This window comes from Lepisosteus oculatus, chromosome 4, assembly GCF_040954835.1.
Source record: "Lepisosteus oculatus isolate fLepOcu1 chromosome 4, fLepOcu1.hap2, whole genome shotgun sequence".
Lineage (NCBI taxonomy): Eukaryota > Metazoa > Chordata > Actinopteri > Semionotiformes > Lepisosteidae > Lepisosteus > Lepisosteus oculatus.
Window position 1 is genome coordinate 8,734,641 of NC_090699.1, and position 27,946 is coordinate 8,762,586.

At 42.6% G+C, this 27,946-nt stretch overlaps 3 protein-coding genes and 2 long non-coding RNA genes across 5 annotated transcripts; 4 read left to right on the plus strand and 1 right to left on the minus strand.

Annotated features, from left to right (window-relative positions):
• Positions 1 to 1,147: 1,147 nt before the first annotated feature.
• LOC138238204 (deleted in malignant brain tumors 1 protein-like) lies at positions 1,148 to 6,758 on the plus strand (the record flags this gene model as incomplete). The annotated part of the gene is made up of 9 exons (XM_069188253.1): positions 1,148 to 1,214; positions 2,000 to 2,311; positions 2,799 to 3,113; positions 3,442 to 3,747; positions 3,840 to 3,911; positions 4,228 to 4,542; positions 5,445 to 5,759; positions 6,060 to 6,203; positions 6,580 to 6,758. Coding segments are annotated over 9 exons (2,025 nt in total), but the record flags the coding sequence as incomplete, so codon positions are not given.
• A 40-nt stretch (positions 6,759 to 6,798) lies between these two features.
• LOC138238327 (uncharacterized) lies at positions 6,799 to 8,313 on the plus strand. The gene is made up of 3 exons (XR_011189382.1): positions 6,799 to 6,897; positions 7,904 to 7,969; positions 8,249 to 8,313. It is a non-coding gene; the product is annotated as an uncharacterized lncRNA (long non-coding RNA).
• A 12,868-nt stretch (positions 8,314 to 21,181) lies between these two features.
• On the plus strand, positions 21,182 to 24,262 carry LOC138238205 (scavenger receptor cysteine-rich type 1 protein M130-like). The gene is made up of 4 exons (XM_069188254.1): positions 21,182 to 21,461; positions 21,893 to 22,207; positions 23,144 to 23,455; positions 23,937 to 24,262. The coding sequence occupies exons 1-4, from the start codon at positions 21,182 to 21,184 to the stop codon at positions 24,260 to 24,262; spliced, it is 1,233 nt and encodes a 410-aa protein (XP_069044355.1).
• On the plus strand, positions 23,186 to 27,043 carry LOC138238186 (deleted in malignant brain tumors 1 protein-like). The gene is made up of 6 exons (XM_069188235.1): positions 23,186 to 23,455; positions 23,937 to 24,251; positions 24,588 to 24,893; positions 25,048 to 25,119; positions 25,451 to 25,765; positions 26,667 to 27,043. The coding sequence occupies exons 3-6, from the start codon at positions 24,686 to 24,688 to the stop codon at positions 27,041 to 27,043; spliced, it is 972 nt and encodes a 323-aa protein (XP_069044336.1). The 5' UTR covers positions 23,186 to 23,455; positions 23,937 to 24,251; positions 24,588 to 24,685.
• On the minus strand, positions 24,464 to 27,780 carry LOC138238322 (uncharacterized). Its single transcript, XR_011189375.1, has 2 exons — positions 27,567 to 27,780; positions 24,464 to 24,660 (listed from the first exon to the last, which is right to left on the minus strand). It is a non-coding gene; the product is annotated as an uncharacterized lncRNA (long non-coding RNA).
• Positions 27,781 to 27,946: the final 166 nt, after the last annotated feature.

Consider the following 27,946-nt stretch of genomic DNA (forward strand, 5'->3'; position numbering starts at 1 on the left):
ATTGCTATCATAATCCTGATCAGAAAATAAGAATGATGAGACAATGTACAAATTGTTTTTTCAAAACAGTAGATTAATAAATTATTATTACTATATTACTATTATTATTTATATTTATTAATGGGGTGAATTATATCCCGATAGGGGACACTACACGGCTCATAGGCACCCAAAGCCAAGGAAGATTAGAGGTGAATCGAGGAGGCACCTGGGGGTCAGTGTGCTCTCAGTCTGTGGACTCCAGAGACGCGGACGTGGTCTGTAGAGAACTGGGCTGTGGAGTCTCCAGGGCTGTGCTGGGAGGAGCCTCTTCAGGACAGGGGACTGGGCCCGTCTGGGCAGATGAGATCCAGTGTCGGGGTGATGAGGAGAAACTGGCCCACTGTCCAGTCCTGAAGAGAGAGCAGCACAACTGCACACATGCGGATGACGTCTCCATTGTCTGTTATGGTAAGAAACTTACAATATCTTACTTCCTAACATATCAAAATCAATCTTAAAGGTTTTAGACACATCTCAAAAGTCAGAGAACTAAAACACTTAAGTTTTACTTCATATTTGAAGTACTATATTACTGTTGCAAATTTGAATGGAAACTCTTTCTATTAAAATAAATTGCCTTTCTAAGTCCCAATTTTTAGTAATTATTTGTCTGAGAATATGATCACATGAATATGAAGTCATACAAAATAAAAAAATCATATAACAATATTACATGATTTTTTTCACATGAATATGAACACCAACAAAATATTGCTAACCTAGTATTATCAATGGATGGTACACTTTGTTCTCTCTTATCTCCACTCATTGCCCTGTCCTGTGGCCTGTGTCCCATATCCCGTGTCCTGTGTCCTGTGTTTATGTCCTGTGTCCCATGTCTTGTGTCCTGTGTCCAGGCTACACTGACTTCAGGCTGGCCAGCGGTCCTGACCGGTGCTCTGGCAGAGTGGAGATGAAGTTGGGGGGTCAGTGGGGGACAGTCTGCGATCAGGGCTGGGACCTCCGGGACGCCACAGTCCTCTGTCAGCAGCTGAACTGCGGCTATGCTGAAGCAGTCCTGGGCCCGGCCAGATTCGGACAGGGCAATGGCTCCACGTGGACCGATGTGTTCGACTGTGAGGGCACCGAGACTGAGCTAAGACAATGTCCCATCTCTCCATGGGCTCACAGCTCCTGCAGTCACAGCAGAGATGTGGGAGTCGTCTGCTCTGGTGAGTCCTGCTCTCTCCCAGACTGTAACAGGCCATTTGTTTTTAAGAAAGAACTTCCATAGTGAGGTATGAACTACATATCAGTTCAGTTTGTATGAAGTGCATACTTGGGAATTGTTCAATTCATTAATATGCATTATGGGAAGTTAGACTACCATTTTAGACTATGAGTTTGTTTTTGTGAAAGTGTACATTTAGTGAATCTGACAATGGGTTTCCAAATTAGGATACTACTATTAATAATAAAGTATGATAAATTTGGAATGTGCATACATAATTAATGTTATCAGTAAGTAATGGATATTTGCATTTGGATTACTGACAATTGATTTCCAATATTCTTATTTATTATTATGTGCTCTTATGATTAATGCATGAATAATGTATGCAGATTACATAAGCATATGATCAATAATAAATATTTATTATAACACAAGTTATTACTGATTTGCATACATTTTTAGTAGTAATTAATGGCAATTTGCATTTGCAATTATAAAGAGTGCTGAATGCACAATTTCTGAATGAGCTGTGTTTATTATTACAATTATTATTAACTACAATTACATACATTATATTACTAATTGGCCACAATTTTTTTCGTATTTAATACATATTTACATTTGCATATATATAGGAAGAGTGATTTGAAAACAGCTAAACAAAGCTGATATATATTGTTAATGTTCTGATTCTGAAGTGATGAAACCTCCCACCGTATTTAGATACGGCTCTTTTTCACTGTGAAACTACTGTCTGTCTCCTGTACTGCCTGACTCTGCCAGGAGCGGCGGGAGGGGTCAGGCTGGTGGGAGGAGCCGGGCGCTGTGACGGGCGGGTGGAAGTCTTCTCCAGCGGCAAGTGGGGGCGACTGCTGGACTCGTCCTGGACAGACTCTGCCGCCTCGGTGCTCTGCAGACAGCTGGGCTGCGGTTCGGCTCTAGAGACCTCCAGCTCCTCTCGCTACGGGCCGGGCCGCAGTGACGTGTGCTTCTCGGGCGTCTCGTGCTCCGGGAACGAGACTCACCTGGGGAACTGCAGCCGCCCACAGCCGGTCAGCTGTAGCTCCGCGAGTGACGTGGGAGTGCTCTGTGAGAGTGAGTCCGTCTGCAGGACAACACACCTGCCTGAAACACACACTGCAGCTCAGTGAACTAGAAATCAGTTTCACAAAAGAAAAAACCCAAATTCTCCTTATTCATGGGCTAGAATTCAATTTTTTGAATTGCATTATATTTTACCTCCTTTTGAAAATACAAAATACATTAAAAGTGTAGTAATTGCAAAAAAGGATCTTAATCATTATTTTTTTCCCCAGAATCAAATCAAAATGTTTCACGAATAAGAAAACATGTAGCTTATGGTCCAGCTCCTTTACTGCCAAACTTAAATGTGAATTTATCAACAATTTTAGTGTTGTCAATTGTTAAATACAATCACTGCTGCTGTTGTTTAGAAAGTGAAACAGGTCTCTCACTGTTCTTCTGTCCCGAGAGAGATCCTGTCGTTTCCTCTCTGTGTCTCAGTGAAAGAGTTCAAACACACAAGAGTGAGCAGAGTTCCTGCTGTTTTCCTCTCCCACAGAACACGGGCTCCTCCGGCTGTCCGGGGCGGAGAGCCCCTGTGCTGGGCGGCTGGAGGTGTATCACCGGGGCTCCTGGGGGACGGTGTGCGATGACTCCTGGGACCTGGCGGACTCTCAGGTGGTGTGCAGGCAGCTCCAGTGTGGGATGGCCGTCCGTGCCCCAGCGCCAGTGTCCTTCAGCCAGGGCGCCGGACCCATCTGGCTGGACGAGGTGGGCTGTCTGGGGAACGAGTCGTCTCTGTGGGAGTGTCCCTCCAGACCCTGGGGTCAGCACGACTGCGGACACAAGGAGGACGTGACCATAGTGTGCTCAGGTGTGATTTAATTTCTTATAACCAAAGAAATTTGTTTAATCAATATTAATCTCCTGAGAAGAAAGTTTACTTAATGATCACTAGGGAAACTATGATACACATTGTGGAAGCAGAATCCTGTTTATGAATTTGTGAGAATATAGAAAAAATGTAACTTAAAGTTAAATTTTAACCTTGTCCAACACAAATACAGAAAGCCAGCTACATAACATTCAACTGATTTTTAATTTTTATTTGAACAAAGCTGTTTGGATGATAGCTTCTTCCAAATTAATAATTTGTTAATGCACTGTTAATTACCAATGTATTTAACTGTCTCTCTCCACAGAGTTCAAGCAGCTGAGGCTGGTGAGCGAGCAGTTTGAGTGCGCAGGGAGAGCTGAGGTATTCTACAACGGCACCTGGGGAAACATCTGTCAAAACCTCATGGACTCTCACACAGCTTCACTGATATGTCGCCAGCTGAACTGTGGGGATTTCATTGACTTTTATACCCCTGACGATGGGTCAGGTTTTAAATGGCTTGATGATGTTCAGTGTAAAAGGAATGACGTGTCACTGTGGCAGTGCCCCCATTCCCCTTGGGGAGAGAACAGCTGTGATGACAGAGAAGTAGCAGGGTTAATTTGCACAGGTACAGTGCTTTACAGATTTAACTTCTCTTTTCACTGCTCCCTGATTTTCAAAGCATTTCCGCAATTAAATTAAAAATTAAATCTACTACAGGGAAAAGGGCTAAACCAGCCCCCACAACCCCAAGACCTTGTACTGAAGACCCAGATCAGCCCCACTGTCCAGGTAACATCATGGTGATGGGAGTCTTCTGTTTACCCCTTTTTTAGTATGCTGGGTAGCAGGTATGTGCCATGTCATGTTGAGGCTCACACACTTTTCTTATAGACAGGGGACAACATGAGTTGAAAAGGGGGCCACTCCTTATAAATTTGCTGTATAGGTTGAGTCCAACAAGCAGGTTTTTGGCAGGGTATGCCAGTGTATGTTCTCTGCATGGTTTTGGAATTTGCCTTCCTCATGCAAAATAATTCCCTTAATATGATGTGAGAGCTTTGTTTGTTTGCCCAGACTTGATTCTTCAGTCCCCTTCTCCCTGCAGAGACAGAGAGGCTGCGGCTCATGGGAGGGGTCAGTAACTGCTCTGGCCGGGTGGAGGTGCTGTACGGGGGCTCCTGGGGGACGGTGTGCGATGACTCCTGGGACCTGCGGGACGCCCAGGTGGTGTGCAGGCAGCTGGGCTGTGGGGAGGCAGTGAGCGCTGGGACAGAGGCCTCCTGGGGGGAGGGGAACGGGACGGTGTGGCTGGACGTGGTGACCTGCAGGGGCAGCGAACTCCACCTGTGGGACTGTGAGCACGCCGCACTGGGGCAGAGCAACTGCCGCCACAAAGAGGATGCAGGAGTGTCCTGTGCCAGTGAGTCTGATTGCACAGCGAGTGCTGTAACTAGGACACAACAGGACTAGAGAAACTAGAGGCTCTATCCTGATCACATCCAGTAGTACAACACAGCATAGCAAGAGGCTTATCAGTGCAGCTACTTATGTATTAGGAATCTACACTTAGAAAGTAAGTACAGAGTGTATGTCTATCTTCTTCATTAGCTTAAGGACCTGGTATTACTTTCAATTTAACAGCAAACTTTACTCCAGATCACAGCGTGTTACACCTGCACAGCTCAAGATGTCTTCTATCCCATCAGTACCTCCCTGTACTCTACACACTTGCCCCACTAATGACACCTGATCATGTGGAATCTCACAGCAACTAGCCTTCAGATCAGCACCGGCCGCATATATTATAGTTCAGAGGTTCCCCATCCCGATCCAGCGACCCACACACCTGCTGGTTTTCACTGCTGCTGAGCTCTTGACTTAAATCCTTAATGGAACCAACAAGTTACCTGGTTGGGAACTTCACCAGTTTTATTTTCGTAGAATGCTTGGAGATTTTAAGATAAGAAAAACAGTGGTTAAAATGTTGTCCTTCCTTGGGTTAAGGATGTAAAAACACTGAGAGTTCAAATAAACCCCATTATCAGGTCTATTTGGAATTCACTGATTTAATTAAGCAAGTGTGGGGATCCCCAGGACCAGGAATAGGAACCTCTGCTTTAGTTGACACATTGAAAAGAGATGAGTCAAACTCTCTGCTGAAAATGGATTTGAAATCAAACTTTATAAAATTTGAATAAGAACTACCGTGTTTGCTACAGTAGTAACTTGATTTTTTAATTGGTTTTAATTTGCAACAAATCTTCTGCTTAAAATCATCAGTAGTATCTCTCTATAATCTCTTTTTACTTCTGTCTCACCCAGAGCCAGAGAGGATAAAACTGTCCGGGGGTCCCAGCACCTGCTCTGGCCGGGTGGAGGTGCTGTACGGGGGCTCCTGGGGGACGGTGTGCGATGACTCCTGGGACCTGCGGGACGCCCAGGTGGTGTGCAGGCAGCTGGGCTGTGGGGAGGCAGTGAGCGCTGGGACAGAGGCCCCCTGGGGGGAGGGGAACGGGACGGTGTGGCTGGACGAGGTGACCTGCAGGGGCAGCGAACTCCACCTGTGGGACTGTGAGCACGCCGCACTGGGGCAGAGCGACTGTCAGCACAGGAGAAGAGCAGGGGTTCGCTGTGCTGGTGAGTGCAGAGAGAGAGCTAGTGGCATCTTGAATAGATGATTTTCAAACACTTCTGAGCCCTGTAGTTCAATCATGTCTGAACCCCATCCTTTTAAAAGTATTTTGCAAATAGTACCTTGGTTGGATGGGTTTTAAATCTTCACATATTTTGCTTCATATGGTTTCAAGTTTGACTGAGTGCTTCATTGTGTGACTGATATCTCCATTGCATCCTATCATTGTCTTTGAGAAAGACTTTATACTGTACTTGGATAATGTTAGGAAAAAGAATAGCAGCATATTTTCCATTTGGCTTCAGATCCCCCAAAGCCCAGACCAGCCCCTCAGGCTCCAGGAGGCCAGTCCTCTCTGTGGACAGTCTGCATCGTCCTGGGAGCTCTGCTGTTCGTGGCTGCTGCCCTGGCCTGTGGGCAGAGACAGAGGAACAGAGCCCTTCAGAAAGGTGAGCTTGGTCTCCCCACTGTCTCTACCAGTCAGACTCTATATTGTGTTCGACAACCCAGCAGTGCTGATCAGGAGCAGGTCAGTGGTGTCTGATCTCACCTCCACAGTACTGGTCTGGCTCTGAGCTGACTATGAAGTGAAGAAATGGTGACTGGTTCCCTGATTCAGAAAGACACACAGTGTTACAGTTCTTTCACTGTGGAGTACTGCAGGTTCTGTACATTGCATGAGTGCAACAATTCATTTTTGTTTCAGTTTGTAACTTTTTTTCTGGTTAGTGAGAATGAGGAATTTCCCTGTTCATTCTGACACTAACCAGTCAATGGATGACATTTGTCCTGACAATAATGGGTCTGTTTTTCATCTCCAATCAGAGATTGCTCAGTTGGAAATGACCTCCTTACCCTACCAGGATGCTCTATATGAGGAAATCAACTACAAGCTGTACCAGCAGGGACAGTACAGCCAGTACAGAAAAGGTTTGCTGCCGATTTGCTTCGTCACTGTCTTTTTCCCAAAGCTGGTATCAGTTGTGCAAACATTATTCCTATAAGAGTAGAAGGAGTCTAGTGAGGAGAGGAGTCTCTCAGCAGCTGGAGTGACTGTCCTGTCTGATCTCTGTGCTGTAGGGAGTGATCTCACTGGAGGGCTGGACTATGATGATGTGGCAGATGAAGACAATGAAACTCCAGGTATGTCAGGCAGGTGTCTGAAGTGAGTGTAATTATTGTACCATTCATGTCTGGGAGCATTTTGTTGCTAGTTTGTAGATGAATAAGGAAGATTTAGCAAGGGCACCACTGCTGATTAATTGCTATTTGAATGTGCCTTCTGTGTGGAATTCACATGATCTTCTGAGGTTTGCACTTCAGGTATTCAAGGTTCCTCCTACTGTCACGGGAGCCGGTCATGACTCCTGAGTAGTGCGTATTTTGGACCCTATGCAGACGGTACAATCCGGAAGTGACTGGAATAAGACTTCAAGGGAAACACAGCAGGAGCAGGATGGGATGACAGACAGGGGAGTGTGACAGCTTTAATCTGGTGCTCAGGGGTGTGGCACAGACGAACAAGTCCTAAGATAGTCCAAAGGGGAAACTGGGGCGTAGTCCAGGGTCCAGGAGCCGGGAGATCCAATCCGAAAATATTAAACGGGATCCGGAACAGGGACAGGGAATCAGGAGGATAAAAACAGTAATGAGGCCAGGTGCTCCAAGCGCCAGACTCAGCATGTCAGGACGCCATGATGAAGCCTATGTTGTCTGGTCTCTCCAGGACCCGCTGGTAGGTGGGCTTCTGGGCGTCTGTCTTCCAATGCAGAGCCGGGAATAGTGAGAGGGCCAGGCTTAAATAAGGAGACAAAACAGGGGGCAGGTGCACATAATCAACTAAAATACGAAAGGGCTGAGCGCTCTTAAGAGGAGGGATTACGATCGTGACACCTACTTCCGAAAGTCTTGATGGTCGATTCTATTGGTTTTACTAAATTAGGGTGCCTCTGTCATCCTGTGCAAAGTATCTCTTGCAAACTATCCATCCCAACGTACTAAAGATCAAGAATACCTCAAAACTACATATCCAACAACAGGGGTTTATTATTGAAGCTGGATATGAAACCTTATATGAGTTGACATATATGCATTGTGCAGATTTTGGTCACTGCTTGCGGATACAGTTGATTGAGTCTCATCTCTCCAGGGAGTCTGTCTGGGGATATTCTGGACTATGATGATGTGAAGGAAGATGGAGAGACCTCAGTTCCAGGTAGAGTCACAGCTGTTTCTGAACATCTGCAGAGCTGATCATAAGGCAGTATATTCTCTAAGGAACTATGATTATATAAAACAGAAGTCACTGTCATTTACTTCATACTGATTTTGGGATAGAAAAGGGTATTTAATTAAAAGGAACATGAAAGTGTGTATGGTTTAGATTGTTGAAATTGTTCAGTGGTGTATTGTCAACATATTGATCAGTAGTGTGTATTCAGTGATACAGTGATGATGGTTTCTCAGTAACTCTCCAGGTGACTCTTCTCCCCAGAGGTACTGACTGAGGGTGATCTGGGCTATGATGATGTTAAGGAGGATGAAGAGACCTCATTACCAGGTATAGTCAGGTTTTTGAGTAACATGTAACAAGAACATGTGCAGATTTGATCAGAAAACTGTGTGTCCTCTAAGTGATTATAAATGTATAAATCAAAACTCAGTATAATTTGCTTTATGATTTTGAGAAAAGAAAGATATTTGATGAAAAGAGCATGAAGTGTGTATGAGGTAGGTTTTGTGTTCAGTAATGTGTCTACTCAACAAAATGATTGGTGGTGTAAAGTCAGGATGTTGATCATTAGTGTACACTCATCAACATATTGATCAATAGTATGTTCTGAGTGATACTGTGTAGTTATGATAGTTTCTCAGTAACTCTCCAGGTGACTCTCTTCTCTTCAGGGGATCTGGCTGAGGGTGATCTGGGCTATGATGATGTCCAAGAGGAAGATGAGACCTCAGTACCAGGTAATAACACAGCTGTTTCTTAGGATCTGCAGCTGATAATGAGAATCACTCTTCTTTAGCCAGAATTGTGTAATTTGAGCTGAAAAGTGATTCAGCCTAATACTGCAGTTGTGAACCTGAGTGTTTCTGTCTCTTGCAGGGAAAGTCCTGTCTGGAAGAGTCTCCCCAGAACCTTCACTCCTGGGTGACAATGAATACGATGAGCCCTGCGAGCAGAACAAGTGACCCCCTGAGCCACAGCAGCACTCTAGGCACAGCAGATCTGCAGCATCATGTTTCATTCAGCTTCCAATCCCTTTAAACAGGCAGTTCATAACCTCCAGTTTTGTGTATTACACTGTTAGGCATTTTATATTCGGCTCTGCACTTGTTAAACTGTTCGTTTTACCATGATGTGAATCACGAGAGCCCCCAGTGAGGTGTGGTTAAAGAGACGGGGCTGTTCAGCTCCACAGGGCTGTTCACTTCAGTTCCACAGTCAGGAGAGACAAGGCTGAGGCTGAGTCGACACTGTCTGCTGGGTTCAGATTCTGGAACTGGAACCTCTACTACAGCAGGAATAACAGAAAGTTATCATTCTCTGTGGTGAAGGATTTTTAAACTACTCTTTCGTTTCTGCCTCTCATTTCAAGTAATTTCTGTTGCATTGATTAAATGCACTGCTTATATGCCATTATAAAATGGATAGCTCAAGAAATCCTTGTCTGGGCTCCAATGTTGTGTTCTGGAATACTGTTGAGGGGTGGGAGGGGGAATGGGATATTTTGCTTTTTTTCAGTTTTTGAATGCTGTTTTTGATTTAATAAAAAATAATACAAATATTTTAACAAGAATTCTGGACATTATTCTATCAGAAAAAAACAAGTCGTGTTAGATTATTGATTTGATCACTGACAGGTATTCCGTCAGTTTCAGCCCCCAGTTGTACCATTTTCTATTTGGGTATTGTAGTGCCCACATATTTTTTACTGTAGCTTCACAAACGCTGGGGGCAAACCCACAGTTTTTATCAGATTGATTTCTATAGTGTAGTTTCACCTATTTTATATTTTGAAAACTACAAGCTGTGTCACAGATATGGGGGTATCACAAATGTATAGTGACCCTGATATGCAGGAAAAATCCAGTAGCATTCTCCAGACGGCCACAGTCCAGTATTCTGATGTGTTCCCCTTTCCACCACACCGAAGGAAAAGATATTGTCCTTCAGTCCCACCCATCTTAAACAACATGTCCCATTATGCTCCCCCTACCCTGTCTCTCTGCAACAGGTACAGGGTAGGAGGAGGGAGACGATGCCTCAGCCTTCCTCTGATGCTCTCTGTAGAGCCCCCTCTGCTCTTCAAGTCCTTTCCTGCACCCAGTGGTGCAAATTCTCCCCTGTCCTGTCCAAATCCTGCCCCCGTCCCGAGTCCTGTCCTGTGTCTGGTGTTGTAACCTGTGTCCCACACCATTCTTACTGAAAACCCCTGACTGAGACACCAGAAGAAACAAAAACACTTCAAACACTCTGACAAGGACACTGGCCATTACATAAATACTGAAAGTCAATATACCCTCAGAACCTGCTGCCCTCCACACACTTTTGTCACTCTGTTCACCTGTACATTCCTTCAGGCACAAAGACTCTGTAAAAAGACTGAGCTTGTCGCAGTGCAGGGATGACGTCTCTAGCTGTTTTCCCAGAAACCTAACACATCTTCCTCACTGCAGAAGAAAAGTGTCTCTTTCTGAAAAAGTTTCTTTTCAAAATCTTTGCATGAAATTCCTTTAATACGTGAACAGCCAATTCAGTCTAAACTGCACAGCACTGATACAAAGTGACGAATGTGCTGTCTTCCACTGAACAGCTCACAGTATTGCAGCAGTGCTGTACTAGTCACGGTCACCATCCTCTCCTCCAGAGGGCACTCCAACCTCCTTACGTTAATCCTTTGAATTATTACCTGCATTATTTCCTGGTGTGCCTTGTTTTAGTTTCCCTATTTAAGTTTACTCCTTCCTGCCTTCAGGGCTCAGCTTTAGTAAACTGTAGCTTGATGGCCTGCCCAGTACCAGGTCGCCCCACATCCGTGGCCCGAGGGCACAGGCCTGGTAATGCTCCCTGACCCACTGAGCCCCGTATTCCCTGGATTTTTGTCTTCTCGTCTGTGTTCCTGTTTGTCTGCATCTCCTGATGGATCTCCCAGCTATGGACTTATGGACTGCTTCCTGACTTCCCTTTGGGCTTCCTTGGATATCTTTGCCTACAGATTTTCCCCGCACGTCTGCACGAACTTCCCTACTTCACTGTGAGCACCAATAAACCCCGTGTGTCTACCCTGAACCCCGTCTATGGTCCGTTTTCCGTAATCACCACCTCGCATAGGGTCTAAAACACCACGCTCCATGGGAGACCAACCTGGCTTCCGTGACAGGATTGTCCCTCTTCCCTCTCACCCTTGACCCTGACTGTGACCCTGTCTGCATTGACCTGTACTGTATAAGGAGGGTCCCCCATTTCCCCTTTCTGTTTCGCCACATGTGCTGCTATGGGAGCAGAACAGCGCTGTAAACTAAAGGGCGATAAACCCCTGCTATTAAAACTAAGACGACTCCTGTCTCCAGTCAGTTCCCTGCCATGATCAATCTGCTAAATGTGACTGTAGGGCCGCTCACTGCAGTATCATTCCTGATTTCTTACTGTATTTTAACACATTGTGACACAACAGAAACAGAATTGTCAGAATACTATTGACAGCGGCTGTGAGCCATTGTGTTTCCAGCGATATTTCGGTACGCAGGACTCACTTTGAAAACACTCTGTTAACACAAGCAGACATAGATACAGCTTCCTCAGTCTTCAGGAGTGCGTTTCCTGTAGAAGCCACACTAGAGAGAGAGCTGGAGGAGACAGAATGATTCTGCGAGTATTTTGCAGGTGTTTTTAAACACGATAGACTATGATCTCAGTTCTGTATTATACAGTTTCTGCTGCTGCCTTGTTTAAAAAATCACTAATGCATGTGGTGAGGGTCTCAGATACAACCAGCACCTCAAACGGAATAAACCCTGCATGTTCAGCCCTGAGCTACAATCTCAGACTGCGGGTCCTGTGGTGATCTCTTTACTGTGTTTAGCTGTGTGGCTGTGATCCTCTCTCCTACTCTCAGAGAGCCACAGGCCTGCAGGCTCCGTATGGAAACCAAACCACTTGATAACTAAAGACATAGGCAGCAATAATTAAGGTGATTGAAGACAGTAAATGATTGATTAAGTCAATAGGTGATTATAGTAGAATGAAAACATAAAGTCATTAGGACTTTGAACAGTGACTGAGATTCACTGTTCTTATGTTCGTTATACAGTATGTTTTTCTTTTCTATTAATGTTCTTAGGAAAACCTGTTTTTAAAGATCCTGTGATTTAAATGTTAATTCATTAAGCAGCTGGCTTGTGCCATTAAAGGTCAGTTGGATGCCCTGTGGATATAATGGGCTCCAGGATGAGACACTGTGCTGGACCTCTGCTCTGGACTGTGTGTCTCAATGGGGGGCTGATCCAGCACTCCCTCACCTGCACACACTCACTGGCAGTGCAGCCCAGAGCAGCCCCCTCACAGGAGGCACCAGGTTTCACCCTTCCAAGGAAAAAGGCCACAATCGACAGGTTATAGGTCACAAAGCATTAATAATATAAGTGTTTTCACTCACAAAGACTGGAAAAGAAGGTTCACTGTGTTGAAAATAATTAGATTCCTCAGATACTTCAACAGCTTATGGCACTTTCTTTGCTTTCTTTGCTTTGAATTTGTAACTTGGCCCCCATCTTTGATAAAGATACAGTCAGCCCTTTAAAAAAAACTGAGTGGACATATCACAGCACCTTGGCACCAATATTTAGAGTGTCTGCTGAGCAAGTGAGTCCAGATTGTTAGGACAATTCTTTCATGGTAATTTTCCACAAATTAGTTTAAATACTGTATCAGCAGACTGATCTCCTGAACCTACTTTGCACACTTTGCTCTTTGCAATGGGTCATGATTCTGTAATTTGGCAATGTTGTGAACTGAAATTGTGGTGCAGCCCAGGCCCAGCACTGTGTTTGAGTTAAACCAGCTGTCTTGTGTTTATAAGTCCGAACAGTGCTGCTTGGGATTTGGTTACAGTCATATCACTCTATAGCAGATCACTACGGCCAGCAGCTCATAAACAGCAGTACGCAATAGAATCAAGTTCAGCCTATCCTGCAGGTACCCAGTCTTGAGCTGTAATTTAAAGTTTTGTAAATAAACTGCTCCAGCAGGATGTTGCTTTTTGATATCTTGATTAACTTTTAAAAGCATACTGTATAATCTTTTTTTTTTGCTGAAAAAGACTTCAAAGAGCTTGCAAGACTGTACAGTACCTGCAGTAGGAGACGTTTTTGCTAATAAAGATACACATCTCTACTATAAATGGATCAAACTGAAATCAGGGGCTCCTATTGGTCATCTTCCTAACTCTGGGGCTCCACCTCTCGGCCTATAGAAGGTGCGTATGTCTGTGATTGGTGGACACAGGTTCGAGGATGTGACATTGTAGCAGGAGTGATGTTGGGTGTTCGTCTCTGGGACATAATCAGTGCGCATTATCATTTTCACACGAGAGCTCAGACAAGGATGGAAAAAATCCTTAAGATTCCACTTATTTACCTCTTTGACCTGATCATAATTTTGTTAGCAGGTGAGTTCTTGTTGATTTAATCTTATTGTTATTTTATTGCTGTTGCAGTCTATCAGTATGGTACTGGATGTGTGTTAAGACAGTCGGTCTTCACTCATGAGGGTGGACAGAGCTGACAAATTTAATATGATTAGAATTGTAGGTTCTGTTCGATAATCAATGTTTGTCTTAAGTATTAAATACAAATTAAATATATTGTAATAACTCAGTATAAATATTTTTAAATAACTTATGGTCACGGAGGAGAGGTGATTTTCTTACTTATTTCTCAATTCAACATGGTTTTATTCAACATGCTTAAGTCACTGGTAAAATCCTAGAAGAATATCTTTTTGGTGACTGTACTTTTTAAAAACAATAAGTAAAAATGTTCAGTGAGTTTTAAGGATATCAACTTATCTTATTTTAACTTAATTAAAAATAAGTTTTTTAGCATATTTTTCCTTCTTAAAATGAAAGAATTCAAATACTTATATGTTCAGGAAACACTTCTAAATACATTTTAAGAAATTTATAGTTAAAAGATTGTATCATATGTTTAACAATTTCACAATCTTTTTTGTTTAAATATATATATATTTTTGGACGACAGAAACCTTAGTCAAATTTGAAGATGAACAACAACTGATTGGAGAAAAGAACATAAACCTGTTTTTTTTTCTTTTTTGTCTTAAAATGTATTTTTTGCGTGTGACAGAGCCCTTAATCACACTGCAAAATGAAAATTAATTGGAGCTTGTGTAATAACCTGATAATTTTTGGAGGGTGCAGAATTCAATAAAAAAGAGCTATGCAAAGGAGAAAGTAAAGGTTTATTCCATGCTGAAAGAGAAGAAAAAAACACAACATTTTGGCTGTAGAGCCTTCTTCTTCTTCACAACCGAAGAAGGCTCCACAGGTGAAAAGTTGTTTTTTTTTCTTCTCTTTTCAGCATGGAATAAACCTTTACTTGTTCCTTTGCAGCCTACGCATGCTGACGCAGCAACCTACTAGAACTAAAAAAGTTATACCTACAGTACTGTAACAGTTACTCTCAGTCCTGTCAGATTTTTTCTTACTCTCAGCTGTGGAGTTTTTTATTTTGGGTTTCTATGATTTTATGTTTTTACAGTTACATATAGAAATCAACCAGCCCCTCCTTACAGGAAACAACATCTGGTTATGGTGCTCAGAGATTAATGACATTTCTCTCTTTAGCTCTTCAGTTTCCTAGATATCTGAATAGATTTTTCAGCAAAAGGTAACAACACAAACAGAAGGAACTGTCTGTCAAACACTTTGCATGTGTCCTTCTTTAGCTTTAGCCTGTAGATATCTTAAGTTACACAACACATCTTTTTCACAACTATAACGAATTAAATTATAGGGACATTATTAACACATTCTTAAAAGGTAAAAGAGTATATTTTATGAAAATATTATCGGCATTTGACAGTTCCCAAAATATTTCTGCAAGGAGTTGAAGTACTCAGTTGCTGCAGACTGAAGACGATATTGTCCTTCATTATATTTAATTCAGTCTAGTGCCTGGGCAGTGCTCTATATCCCCAAAGCCCCAGGACAAGGGGAGAAGATCACTCGGTTGTCTAACACATACAGTATGGAAGTAATGGGTGATTGGCAGGGGTTAGGTTGCCCAGGCTGTGTAAACCCATTAAACAGCTGAGCTACTGCTTAATAAACAACCCACTTCCAAACACAAACTGATTTGTGCAGAGTGATTCTGAGGGCAGATGAGGATGTGAAATGAAAGGTTAGGGTTTTCTGAGGAAAATAAATCTACTTAGAATGTATAGAAATGTACTGTAATTCTATATGTAGTCTTTGTCTAATTCAAAAGTTTCTGGTTTTCACTTGCCCGTTCTGTGATTGTTTGTTGAATGCAGTCTAAAGACATTTGCTTTATTTTATCAACAATACAATTTTTTACAAGTATTTTTATTGTTTTGTAAACCAACATGTGTCAGTTACATACTGTTGTAACAGAACGAATAAGGTTTTTGATTCCAAGATGAAGCAAAACAGATGAGTTTATTGCATGCAAGGAACAATAAAGCCGAAGTCTTGTTTCCCGCAAGAAACAACAAAACCGAAGTATACTGTTACAAACTTTTGGGTTATATAGTGTCTTCTTCTCCGTTTCTGATGTCACTCAGTCTGATGGTAAAGAGGGGGGTTCATGGTATTTGGCCAGTTTACGATGTCCTGACCAAATGGTCAGTTTAAGATTACACCCAGGGGGGTTCCTAGCTTGCATTTGCAATCCTTATCAGTTAACCCCCTTTCCTGCCATAAACCCCAGCTTGTAACTTAGAAGTCTAAACCTCATACAGAAAGGATTAAATTCAAACCCCCGTCTTCACATCTTTCTTCAATACTAAAATATTATTATTATAAAAATGAGTAAAATGAAAGCGAAAGAGACAGAAGACATCAAAATGTTTTTCGGTTCTACAGCCAAAAAGTTATATCTCTTTTCTTTTGTTTCCAGCACGGGAAAAAAACTTTACTTGTATCTTGTAACTGTGACTCTCAGGTAGAAAAATTTGGAGTGGGCGATCTTAAATAGTAAGGTATGGAGTGGATTTTGGGTGCTGGTCTTACTAATAGGGAAAAGTTCGGTCTTATCAAAATTTAATTAATACATCTGCTAAACTACTACCCCATGGGTACACTCTACCATCTGCTGAGTACATGAATCAGGTAAGAAAATCATGTAAGTGATCGGCTCCATAGCAGAGGTAAAAAAGTGTGGAGATTGGGCACCCTTTCCTTGCTCCACGATGCAGGGTAAAGTATTGTGACTGAGTTTAGTTCATCTGGACCAACTCTGAAATTGGTATTTTAACTCTGAAATTAAAATAGGAATGTCTATTTTTAATAAAACCAGATTGATCTGTTAAGATAATGGAGGGGAAAAAAAATTTCATTCAACCTGCTAGAACTTTTACAAGGATTTTAAGATCCATGTTAAGAAGGAAAATAGGATGATAGGAACTGCAAAGAAGGAATATTTTATATTTTTTGGCAAAAATGTAGCTTGCTAGCATGCAGCTTTACATGACAGACCCAGTGGGCAAAAGACGTATAATATACAACTATTAAACGCATACCTTAGACGTATAAATGTGGTCCGCAATTAGTCTAGAATGAAATTCTAACATACGTCTATTGTTATACGTCAATTATACGTCTATGATTAGATGTTCATTATACATAAATGGTTGGAGTTCTATTATACAGATACATTTAGAGGACTATTATACATATATGGTTGGAGTTCCGGATAACTTTAGAGGACTATTATACGTATATGGTTAGAGGTCTATTATACGGATAACTTTAGAGGACTATTATACGTATATGGTTAGAAGTCTAGTATACATCAAAGATAGGTTTTACAGGTGTAGAAACTAGTAAATCAAGCCAATGATTTAGTTTAGAAATTTATTCTGAAAATACACATTCACACCTGAAAAATATGTATTTCAAATTATACATTGTATACAATCAATCAACAATCAACATATGGGCAATAATCATAAAAAACACAACTAGTCTTAAACTTCAGCTACAAATTCTGGTAGCATGGCAATATACAGTATAGTAATGACAAACACAAACTAATTACATTAACACACTTACTCAAAATTAAAGAGTACCCAAATTTGAAAGTATAACATAATAAGAATAATTAGAGAAACGGCAAAACTATTTTGTGTCATCTTCCCCATTCACACTATTTTTATGTGCCATTTTTTGCTTATTCACGTACTATTTTAATCAAAATAATTTTAAGTAAGATCTGTATGTATTCAGATAGTATTATTATTATTTATACTTACTCGTCAAAAGAGGATTGCTGAGATATTTGCAGATAAATACTTCAATCTTCTACGATTGAAAAACGTGTCCAAAATGGTGACCAACGAATACTAGCAATGCATTGTGGTATATAACCAGAAAATATGCTGGGTTAGATATTTTCTCAACTTATGCGTTTATTAATGTTGTCGATATTATGGTTGAAATTTTACATTGATAATACATTGCGGCTATGTGCCCCCTGCTATGTGCTGATGTGCAATTGTAACTCAAGCAGTTAATAAGGATCGGTCACTGTTGTATGGTATTATATATAATGACATTATGGAATAGGATGGGGACAGGCCTGGCGTCCCGGGGGGAGGGAGGAGTGTCGCCCCTTCAGTTTTGGGCAAAAGGATTTACCTAACTTAATTTGCACCCTAAAAAAATAGATGTACTTTGTCAATGGTCAGACAACACTAATTGACACTAACAGTCACTCGGACTGTTTGATGTGCAGGAGGACTCTCTGTCCAAGAACGGCACATATCAGTGTCGTTAGTGAGTGTCAACATTACGATCCTGTTTGCTCAGGTGGACCGATTCCTTGCAGTATCCTTATATTAAAATCGTTATATAACTAGGACTAGTTATAGCAGTCTGTGCTTTCTGTTGGTTTTACAACTATTTTTTCTTAACGATTCAGAACCTCCATCGATGTAGCTGCAAAAATGAACGCTTGTGGTACTTTTCGCCCCAGGCAATACAAACCACGAGAGTGACGAAAAATGTGAAACTGAACTTCATCGCAAATACCAGATTGCTAGTCGTTATCTTCTATCATGAAGCACTAATCAATGGCATAGCTGCGAGATTTCATTTGGGTAGCTGCACCGTACAGCTCCGTTTCAACCGAAACAATAATAATAATAATAATAATAATAATAATAATAATAATAATAAATATCACCCCCCTTAGAATTTCAGACGCCCCCCTACAGATTTTTCCCGGGGCACCGCGCACTGATGGGGGGCGGTGTGTCCAGGAAATGGTATCAACTTTTCTCAATAAAATAAAAATAGAAAATCTATAGGCACTCAAACATTTTACTGTTTTTTTCAGGTAGGTGGCAAGACCCCCTCCGCAAAACCCTTGTATGCCAAATTGTCCCAGTGGGCAGTGATTCGTCGAATATACGTATATTCACGGTGAAAATACGGCTATAAGTATATATACGTATAGCCGTATTTTCACCGTGAATATACGTATATTCGACGAATCACTGCCCGCTGGGATAGCTTAAGTACACGGAATTAAGTAGGGGTGAAAGCTGCAGAGGTATTGTTTTTTAAAACTTTTCTGGTCCAGCAGATTTGTCATTCTGCAGGCATCTATTGCCTGAATGACCTGATTCATAGTAGTAAACATTCAAATTATTCAAAAAGCATTGACTTAAGAGGGATCTGGGGCTGATCCAGATTTGCACAGCTCTGAATAATATTGAAAAAATTGATCATTAATAACCTGTCGGCCACTAACTGGACCTGCATGTGACTTGATGTGACTGTAGGCTGACAGAGGTGATGAGCAAGGGCTTTGCCTGCCTTGTCCCCATGTTCGTGAGAAAACTAGTGGGTTTAATACAGCAAGTGAAAGACCTGCAAAATAATAAAAAATCCAGTATTATCGATGGAAGACAAGTCTATGTCCTGTGTCCAGGCTATACTGACTTCAGTGCCCATGCATTTCCTTTTGGCCATAAACTGGACATGAATTATGCTCTGCATGCTGTGTTGACAGGAGATCAAATTTACTTTCATAAATTTCAGGTGAAGGGTTTTTGAAAAATACAAGTGAGAGTCTGCTATTGTGTTTTTTGTCCTTATAACACAAAAGAGATTATTTGCCCGAAGATAAGCTTTAAATGTTTCCCATGATTTATCCCATATGTATCTGATATCACAATATAGTAAATTTATATGTTAAAAACTGGTGCAGCATGGTGGCGCAGTGGTTAGCTCCCTGACCCTGGGTTCAGTTCCTGAGGTGCTCACATGGGTTTCCACCAGGTTCTCCGTTTTGCTCCCACAGTCCAAAGATGTACTAGAAGGTTAATTGGCATCTGGGAGAACTGGCTCTAATGTGTGTGTGTGTCCTGTGATGGACTGACATCTTGTCCAGTGTATGCACTGCTTGTGCCTGATAGAGTACGGTGTTTCCCCTTGACCTTGTACTTGTACTAGAAGAAGCAGTTAGAAAATTAAGAGATCTTCAAAAGATATTTCATGAGAAAATATCTGTAATTACACTTCTATTTTTTGTTTTTTAAGATTTACATTTCTCCCTATGAATTAAGTGTAGTAACAGTGTTGAGAGTATAATGGAGAACAATAAAGGAATGGGAATAGAATATGACTGAAAGTAGTTGAGAGAAGAGCAGTAATCGTGGTATCAAGAGCAGTAATTCCTTAAGAGGAAAATTCCAAGGAGTGGTTTTCCCAGGAGCTATACTACTGCATGTGAGTAGATTCCCTCTGACTGAGAACACCTTTAGAAAACAGAAGGCTTACCAGGTTTCACCAAACCAAACATAACAATCCTGCACTTCTTCACCTGTTTATTTCTTCTGTTTTCTTCACTAACTCATGTTTCTCTTCTCAGGATGTGAGGATGTGAGGCTAGTTGGATTTGGAAATCGCTGTGATGGAAGAGTCGAGATTTTTAAGAATGGACAGTGGGGGACATATTGTGACATAGACTTGTATTACAAAAATGGTATAGTTGTGTGTGATCAGCTGAACTGTGGAACTCCTGTCAGTGGTCAGTATTCCCCTGATGCGTCAAAGCCCATCTCTCTACCTGGGGTTCGCTGCAATGGAACAGAGTCATCTCTGCTAGACTGTCCAGCAGATTCACAGTCTTGCACTCATGAGAACAACATTAGATTGAAATGCTCAGGTAAAAATAATTCAAGGACTCTTTTCCATGACGATAAGAATAGAAAATGTTAATTTTGAATTTAACTAATTAAACTATGTGGACATCAGTGCACATTCTTGTAACTGTAGCAGAAAGAATAACTACTACAGTATATACAAGATTCTACACACAGTAGCTTCTTCCAAACATCTCTCAGCCCATCTCCATTCCCACACGTGCTCATACTTTTAAATCCTGTGATCTGGTCTTTCACTTAACCAGTGAAATCAGACAGGATGATACACAGAACCTTGGTGGTGGAGTCTCTGTGATGTGGATACTGAGGTGATTCAAACACAGAGATCACATTGTACAGGCCAGTGAGACACAAACAATTACACACAACACTGATAGTTCACATTAGTTACAAATGTGAACTTCATATACAGTAATTGAGTGTCTGTGAGTGTCGGGAAAGGCAGTGGATACTGATGTGTCCTTTTTTCTTCCTTCACACGTCTGGTGTGTTGCAACCTTAACATTGGATTGTGGAATCAGGTGAGATTTGTGTAGGCCTGTATCTGTTGTGTTTATACATAATATGTACCATTAACTTAAAAAGAATACAATCTAAAACACAGTGTGACCTGTTATGTAAGTGTAAGTATGTTATATTTTTATGAATCCTTCACCAATGTATTTATTATTGATATCATAACCCAACTGTGCCTCTAATAACTCAAATTTGTAAGATTTCATGGAAAAATCAAATTGTAAAGATTTTATTATTTTTCTCATTCCCATTTGGTTTGTAGTGATTGTTTAATTCAGGATCTCAATTACTCTTTGTTTTGTTTTGACAGTGGTAGTCATTTAAATCTTCGGTTAAGAAAGTCTCCCTTTCATTTTCTTGACTATTTATATACTTAAAAAATATCCTTCCATTTGTCATTCCCATGAAATCCAAAACTGTTCAATAAATTCAGCTCTCTTTATGTTAGGAGACACAGCCCGGCTCTCTGGAGGGATGTGCTATGGAAGATTAGAGGTGAATCGAGGAGGCACCTGGAGGTCAGTGTGCTCTCAGTCTGTGGACTCCACAGACGCGGACGTGGTCTGTAGAGAACTGGGCTGTGGAGTCTCCAGGGCTGTGCTGGGAGGAGCCTCTTCAGGACAGGGGACTGGGCCCATCTGGGCAGATGAGATCCAGTGTCGGGGTGATGAGGAGAAACTGGCTTATTGTCCAGTCCTGAAGAGAGAGCAGCACAACTGCACACATGCGGATGATGTCTCCATTGACTGTTCTGGTAAGAAACTCACAATATCTTACTTCCTAACATATCAAAATCAATCTTAAAGGTTTTAGACAAATCTCAAAAGTCAGAGAACTAAAACAGCTAAGTTTTACTTCATATTTGAAGTACTATATTACTGTTGCAAATTTGAATGGAAACTCTTTCTATTAAAATAAATTGCCTTTCCAAGTCCCAATTTTTAGTAATTATTTGTCTGAGAATATGATCACATGAATATGAAGTCATACAAAATAAAAAAAAATCATATTTCAATATTATATGATTTTTTTCACATGAATATGAACACCAACAAAATACTGCTTACCTAGTATTATCAATGGATGATACACCTTGTTCTCTCTTATCTCCACTCATTGCCCTGTCCTGTGACCTGTGTCCCATATCCCATGTCTTGTGTCCCATGTCCCATGTCCTGTGTCCAGGCTACACTGACTTCAGGCTGGCCAGCGGTCCTGACCGGTGCTCTGGCAGAGTGGAGATGAAGTTGGGGGGTCAGTGGGGGACAGTCTGCGATCAGGGCTGGGACCTCCGGGACGCCACAGTCCTCTGTCAGCAGCTGAACTGCGGCTATGCTGAAGCAGTCCTGGGCCCGGCCAGATTCGGACAGGGCAGTGGCTCCACGTGGACCGATGTGTTCGACTGTGAGGGCACCGAGACTGAGCTAAGACACTGTCCCATCTCTCCATGGGCTCACAGCTCCTGCAGTCACAGCAGAGATGTGGGAGTCGTCTGCTCTGGTGAGTCCTGCTCTCTACCGGACTGTAACAGGCCATTTGTATTTAAGGTTCATGAGAATGAAATTCCACAGTGAGGTATGAACTACTTATCAGTTCAGGTTTGTATAAAGGGCTTACTTGGGAATCATTCAATTCATTAATATAAAGTGTAACATTATTATGCAAAGGAACAAGTAATAGGTTTATTCCATGCTGAAAAAAAGAAGAAAGAGAACACAACGTTTCGGCCGTGGAGCCTTCTTCAGGTGACCTGAAGAAGGCTCCACAGCCAAAACGTTGTGTTTTCTTCTTTTTTTCAGCTTGGAATAAACCTATTACTTGTTCCTTTGCAGCCTACGCATGCTGATGCAGCTACCCACCTGAACTAATAACATTATTATGTTGAAATTCAACAGTATGCATTATGGGAAATTAGATTACCATTTTATTACAATGAGCAATGACAATTAGTTTGTTTTTGTAAAAGTGTACATTTTGTGAATCTGACTATGGGTTTCCAAATTAGGATACTACTTTTAATAATAAATTCTGATACATATATGATACATGATATCAGTTAATAATGGATATTTGTGTTTAAATTACTGGAAATTGATTTCCAATATTCTTATTTATTATTATGTGCTCTTATGATTAATACATGAATAATGTATGCAGATTACGTAAGCATATGATTAATAATAACAATTTATTATTTCAAAGTTATTACTGAATTTACATACGTTATTAGTAGTAATATATGGTTATTTGCATTTGCGATTATAAAGAAAGAGTGCTGAATGCACAATTTCTGAATGAGCTGTGTTTATCCTAAACAGAGCTGATCTCTTGTTACTGTTCTGCTTCTGAAGTGATGAAAGCTCCCACAGTATTTAGATACGGCTCTTTTTCACTGTGAAACTCCTGTCTGTCTCCTGTACTGTCTGACTCTGCCAGGAGCGGCGGGAGGGGTCAGGCTGGTGGGAGGAGCCGGGCGCTGTGACGGGCGGGTGGAAGTCTTCTCCAGCAGCAAGTGGGGGCGACTGCTGGACTCGTCCTGGACAGACTCTGCCGCCTCGGTGCTCTGCAGACAGCTGGGCTGCGGTTCGGCTCTAGAGACCTCCAGCTCCTCTCGCTACGGGCCGGGCCGCAGTGACGTGTGCTTCTCGGGCGTCTCGTGCTCCGGGAACGAGACTCACCTGGGGAACTGCAGCCGCCCACAGCCAGTCAGCTGTAGCTCCGGGAGTGACGTGGGAGTGCTCTGTGAGAGTGAGTCCGTCTGCAGGACAACACTCCTGCCCGAAACACACACTGCAGCTCAGTGAACTAGAAATCAGTTTCACAAAATAAAAAACACACATTTTCTTTATTCATGCTAAATTTTGAGATAGAATTTGAAACGTTGTCTAATTTTTTAAGTGCATTATATTTTACCTCCTTTTATAAATACAAAATACATTACATCTTAATTATTATTATTTTTCCCCAGAAGAAAAATGTTTCCCGAATAAGAAAACATGTAGCTTATGGTCCAGCTCCTTTACTGCCAAACTTAAATGTGAATTTATCAACAATTTTAGTGTTGTCAATTGTTAAATACAATCACTGCTGTTGTTGTTTAGAAAGTGAAACAGGTCTCTAACTGTTCTTCCATCCCGAGAGAGATCCTGTCGTTTCCTCTCTGTGTCTCAGTGAAAGAGTTCAAACACACAAGAGTGAGCAGAGTTCCTGCTGTTTTCCTCTCCCACAGAACACGGGCTCCTCCGGCTGTCCGGGGCGGAGAGCCCCTGTGCTGGGCGGCTGGAGGTGTATCACCGGGGCTCCTGGGGGACGGTGTGCGATGACTCCTGGGACCTGGCGGACTCTCAGGTGGTGTGCAGGCAGCTCCAGTGTGGGACGGCCGTCACCGCCCCAGCGCCAGTGTCCTTCAGCCAGGGCGCCGGACCCATCTGGCTGGACGAGGTGGGCTGTCTGGGGAACGAGTCGTCTCTGTGGGAGTGTCTCTCCAGACCCTGGGGTCAGCACGACTGCGGACACAAGGAGGACGTGACCATTGTGTGCTCAGGTGTGATTTAATTTCTTATAACCAAAGAAATGTGTTTAATCAATATTAATCTCCTGAGAAGAAAGTTTACTTAATGATCACTAGGGAAACTATGATACACAGTGTGGAAGCAGAATCCTGTTTATGAATTTGTGAGAATATAGAAAAAATGTAACTTAAAGTTAAATTTTAACCTTGTCCAACTCAAACACAGAAAACCAGCTACATAACACTCAACTGAATTTTAATTTTTATTTGAACAAAGCTGTTTGGATGATAGCTTCTTCCAAATTACTAATTCGTTAATGCACTGTTGTGTAGTTAATTACCAATGTATTTAACTGTCTCTCTCCACAGAGCTCAAGCAGCTGAGGCTGGTGAGCGAGCAGTTTGAGTGCGCTGGGAGAGCTGAGGTCTTCTACAATGGCACCTGGGGAAACATCTGTCAAAACCTCATGGACTCTCACACAGCTTCACTGATATGTCGCCAGCTGAACTGTGGGGATTTCATTGACTTTAATACCCCTGACGATGGGTCAGGTCTCAAATGGCTTGACGATGTTCAGTGTAAAAAGCATGACGTGTCACTGTGGCAGTGCCCCCATTCCCCCTGGGGAGAGAACAACTGTACTGACAGAGACGTAGTAGGTTTAATTTGCACAGGTACAGTGCTTTACAGATTTAACTTCTCTTTTGACTGCTCCCTGATTTTCAAAGCATTTTCAGAATGACCACAAATGCTGGTAAATTCCACTCTAATTTCCTTTTACTGGTTCACTAGAGTGTACTTACAGATACCTAATTAAATTTACTACAGGTAAAAGAGATAAACCAGCCCCCACCACCCCAAGACCTTGTACTGAAGACCCAGATCAGCCCCACTGTCCAGGTAACATCATGGTGATGGGAGACTTCTGTTTACCCCTTTTATAGTATGCTGGGTAGCAGGTACTGTATGTGCCATGTCATGTTGAGGCTCACACGCTTTTCTTATAGACAGGGGACAACATGAGTTGAAAAGGGGGCCACTTCTTATAAATTTGCTTTTTTAATTTCAATAAGTTGAGTCCAACAAACAGGTTTTTGGCAGGGTATGCCAGTGTTTGTTCTCTGCATGGTTTTGGAATTTACCTTCCTCATGCAAAATAATTCACCAGATATGATGTGAGAGCTTTGTTTGTGTGCCCAGACTTGACTCTCTGTTCCCCTTCTCCCTGCAGAGACAGAGAGGCTGCGGCTCATGGGAGGGGTCAGTAACTGCTCTGGCCGGGTGGAGGTGCTGTACGGGGGCTCCTGGGGGACGGTGTGCGATGACTCCTGGGACCTGCGGGACGCCCAGGTGGTGTGCAGGCAGCTGGGCTGTGGGGAGGCAGTGAGCGCTGGGACAGAGGCCTCCTGGGGGGAGGGGAACGGGACGGTGTGGCTGGACGAGGTGACCTGCAGGGGCAGCGAACTCCACCTGTGGGACTGTGAGCACGCCGCACTGGGGCAGAGCGACTGCCGCCACAAAGAGGATGCAGGAGTGTCCTGTGCCAGTGAGTCTGATTGCACAGCGAGTGCTGTAACTAGGATACATCAGTACTATAGAAACTAGAGGCTCTATCCTGATCACATCCAGTAGTACAACACAGCATAGCAAGAAGCTTATCAGTGCAGCTACTTATGTATTAGGAATCTACACTTAGAAAGTAGTGCAGAGTGTATGTCTGTTTTCTTTATTAGTTTAAGGACCTGGTATTACTTTCAATTTAACAGCAAGCTTTACCCCAGATCACAGCCTGTTACAGCTGCACAGCTCAAGATGTCTTCTATCCCATCAGTACCTCCCTGTACTGTACACACCAGCCCCACTCATGACACCTGATCATGTGGAGTCTCACAGCAACTAGCCTTCAGATCAGCACCGGCCGCATATATTATAGTTCAGAGGTTCCCCATCCTGATCCAGCGACACACACACCTGCTGGTTTTCACTGCTGCTGAGCTCTTGACTTAAATCCTTAATGGAACCAACAAGTTACCTGGTTGGAAGCTTCACCAGTTTTATTTTCGGCGAATGTTTGGAGATTGTAAGATAAGAAAAACAGTGGTTAAAATGTTGACCTTCCTTGGGTTAAGGATGTGAAAACACTGAGAGTTCAAATTAACCCCATTATCAGGTCTATTTGGAATTCACTGATTTAATTAAGCAAGTGTGGGGATCCCCAGGACCAGGAATAGGAACCTCTGCTTTAGTTGACACATTGAAAGGAGATGAGTCAAACCCTCTGCTGAAAATGGATTTGAAATCAAACTTTATAAAATTTGAATAAGAACTACCGTGTTTGCTACAGTAGTAACTTGATTTTTTAATTGGTTTTAATTTGCAACAAATCTTCTGCTTAAAATCATCAGTAGTATCTCTCTATAATCTCTTTTTACTTCTGTCGCACCCAGAGCCAGAGAGGATAAAACTGTCCGGGGGTCCCAGCGCCTGCTCTGGCCGGGTGGAGGTGCTGTACGGGGGCTCCTGGGGGACGGTGTGCGATGACTCCTGGGACCTGCGGGACGCCCAGGTGGTGTGCAGGCAGCTGGGCTGTGGGGAGGCAGTGAGCGCTGGGACAGAGGCCTCCTGGGGGGAGGGGAACGGGACGGTGTGGCTGGACGAGGTGACCTGCAGGGGCAGCGAACTCCACCTGTGGGACTGTGAGCACGCCGCACTAGGGCAGAGTGACTGCCAGCACAGGAGGAGAGCAGGGGTTTGCTGTGCTGGTGAGTGCAAAGATATATTCAAAAAGTATATGATTGAATATATGATATTCAAACACTTCTGAGCCCTGTAGTTCAATCATGTCTGAACCCCATGTGTGGGTTTTAAATATTCACGTATTTTCCTTCATATAGATTCAAGGTTGACTGAGTGCTTCAGTGTGTGACTGATATCTCCATTGCATCATATCATTGTCTTTGAGAAAGACCTTATACTGTAGTTGGATGATAATAATAATAATGTTGCTTTATTAGCCCTATACAATTTCTTGCATTAGGAATTCATCTTTTCACATACCCCAGCTTGCTCTCCATGAGACACAGACACGGAGAGAAGCCTTGGGTCAGAGTACAGGGTCAGCCATTGTACAGCACCCCTGGAGCAGCTGGGGTTAAGGGCCTTGCTCAGGGGCCCAACAGAGTAGGATTCTACTGGCAGCTGCGGGAGTTGAACCGGCAACATTCCAACCACAGGCACAGATCCTGAGCCACAGAGCCACCGCTCCACCCAATGCTAGGATAACGCTAGGAAAAAGAATAGCAACATATTTTCCATTTGGCTTCAGATCTCCCAAAGCCCAGACCAACCTCTCAGGCTCCAGAAGGCCAGTCCTCTCTGTGGACAGTCTGCATCGTCCTGGGAGTTCTGCTGTTCGTGGCTGCTGCCCTGGCCTGTGGGCAGAGACAGAGGAACAGAGCCCTTCAGAAAGGTGAGCTCGGTCTCCCCACTGTCTCTACCAGTCAGACTCTGTATTGTGTTCGACAGCCCAGCAGTGCTGATCAGGAGCAGGTCAGTGGTGTCTGATCTCACCTCCACAGAACTGGTCTGGCTCTGATCTGACAATGAAGCAAAGAAGTGGTGACTGTTGCCCTGACTCAGAAAGATACACTGTGGATTTACAGTTCTTCCACTGTGGAATACTGTAGGTTCTGTACATTGCATGAGTGCAACAATTCATTTTTTTTCA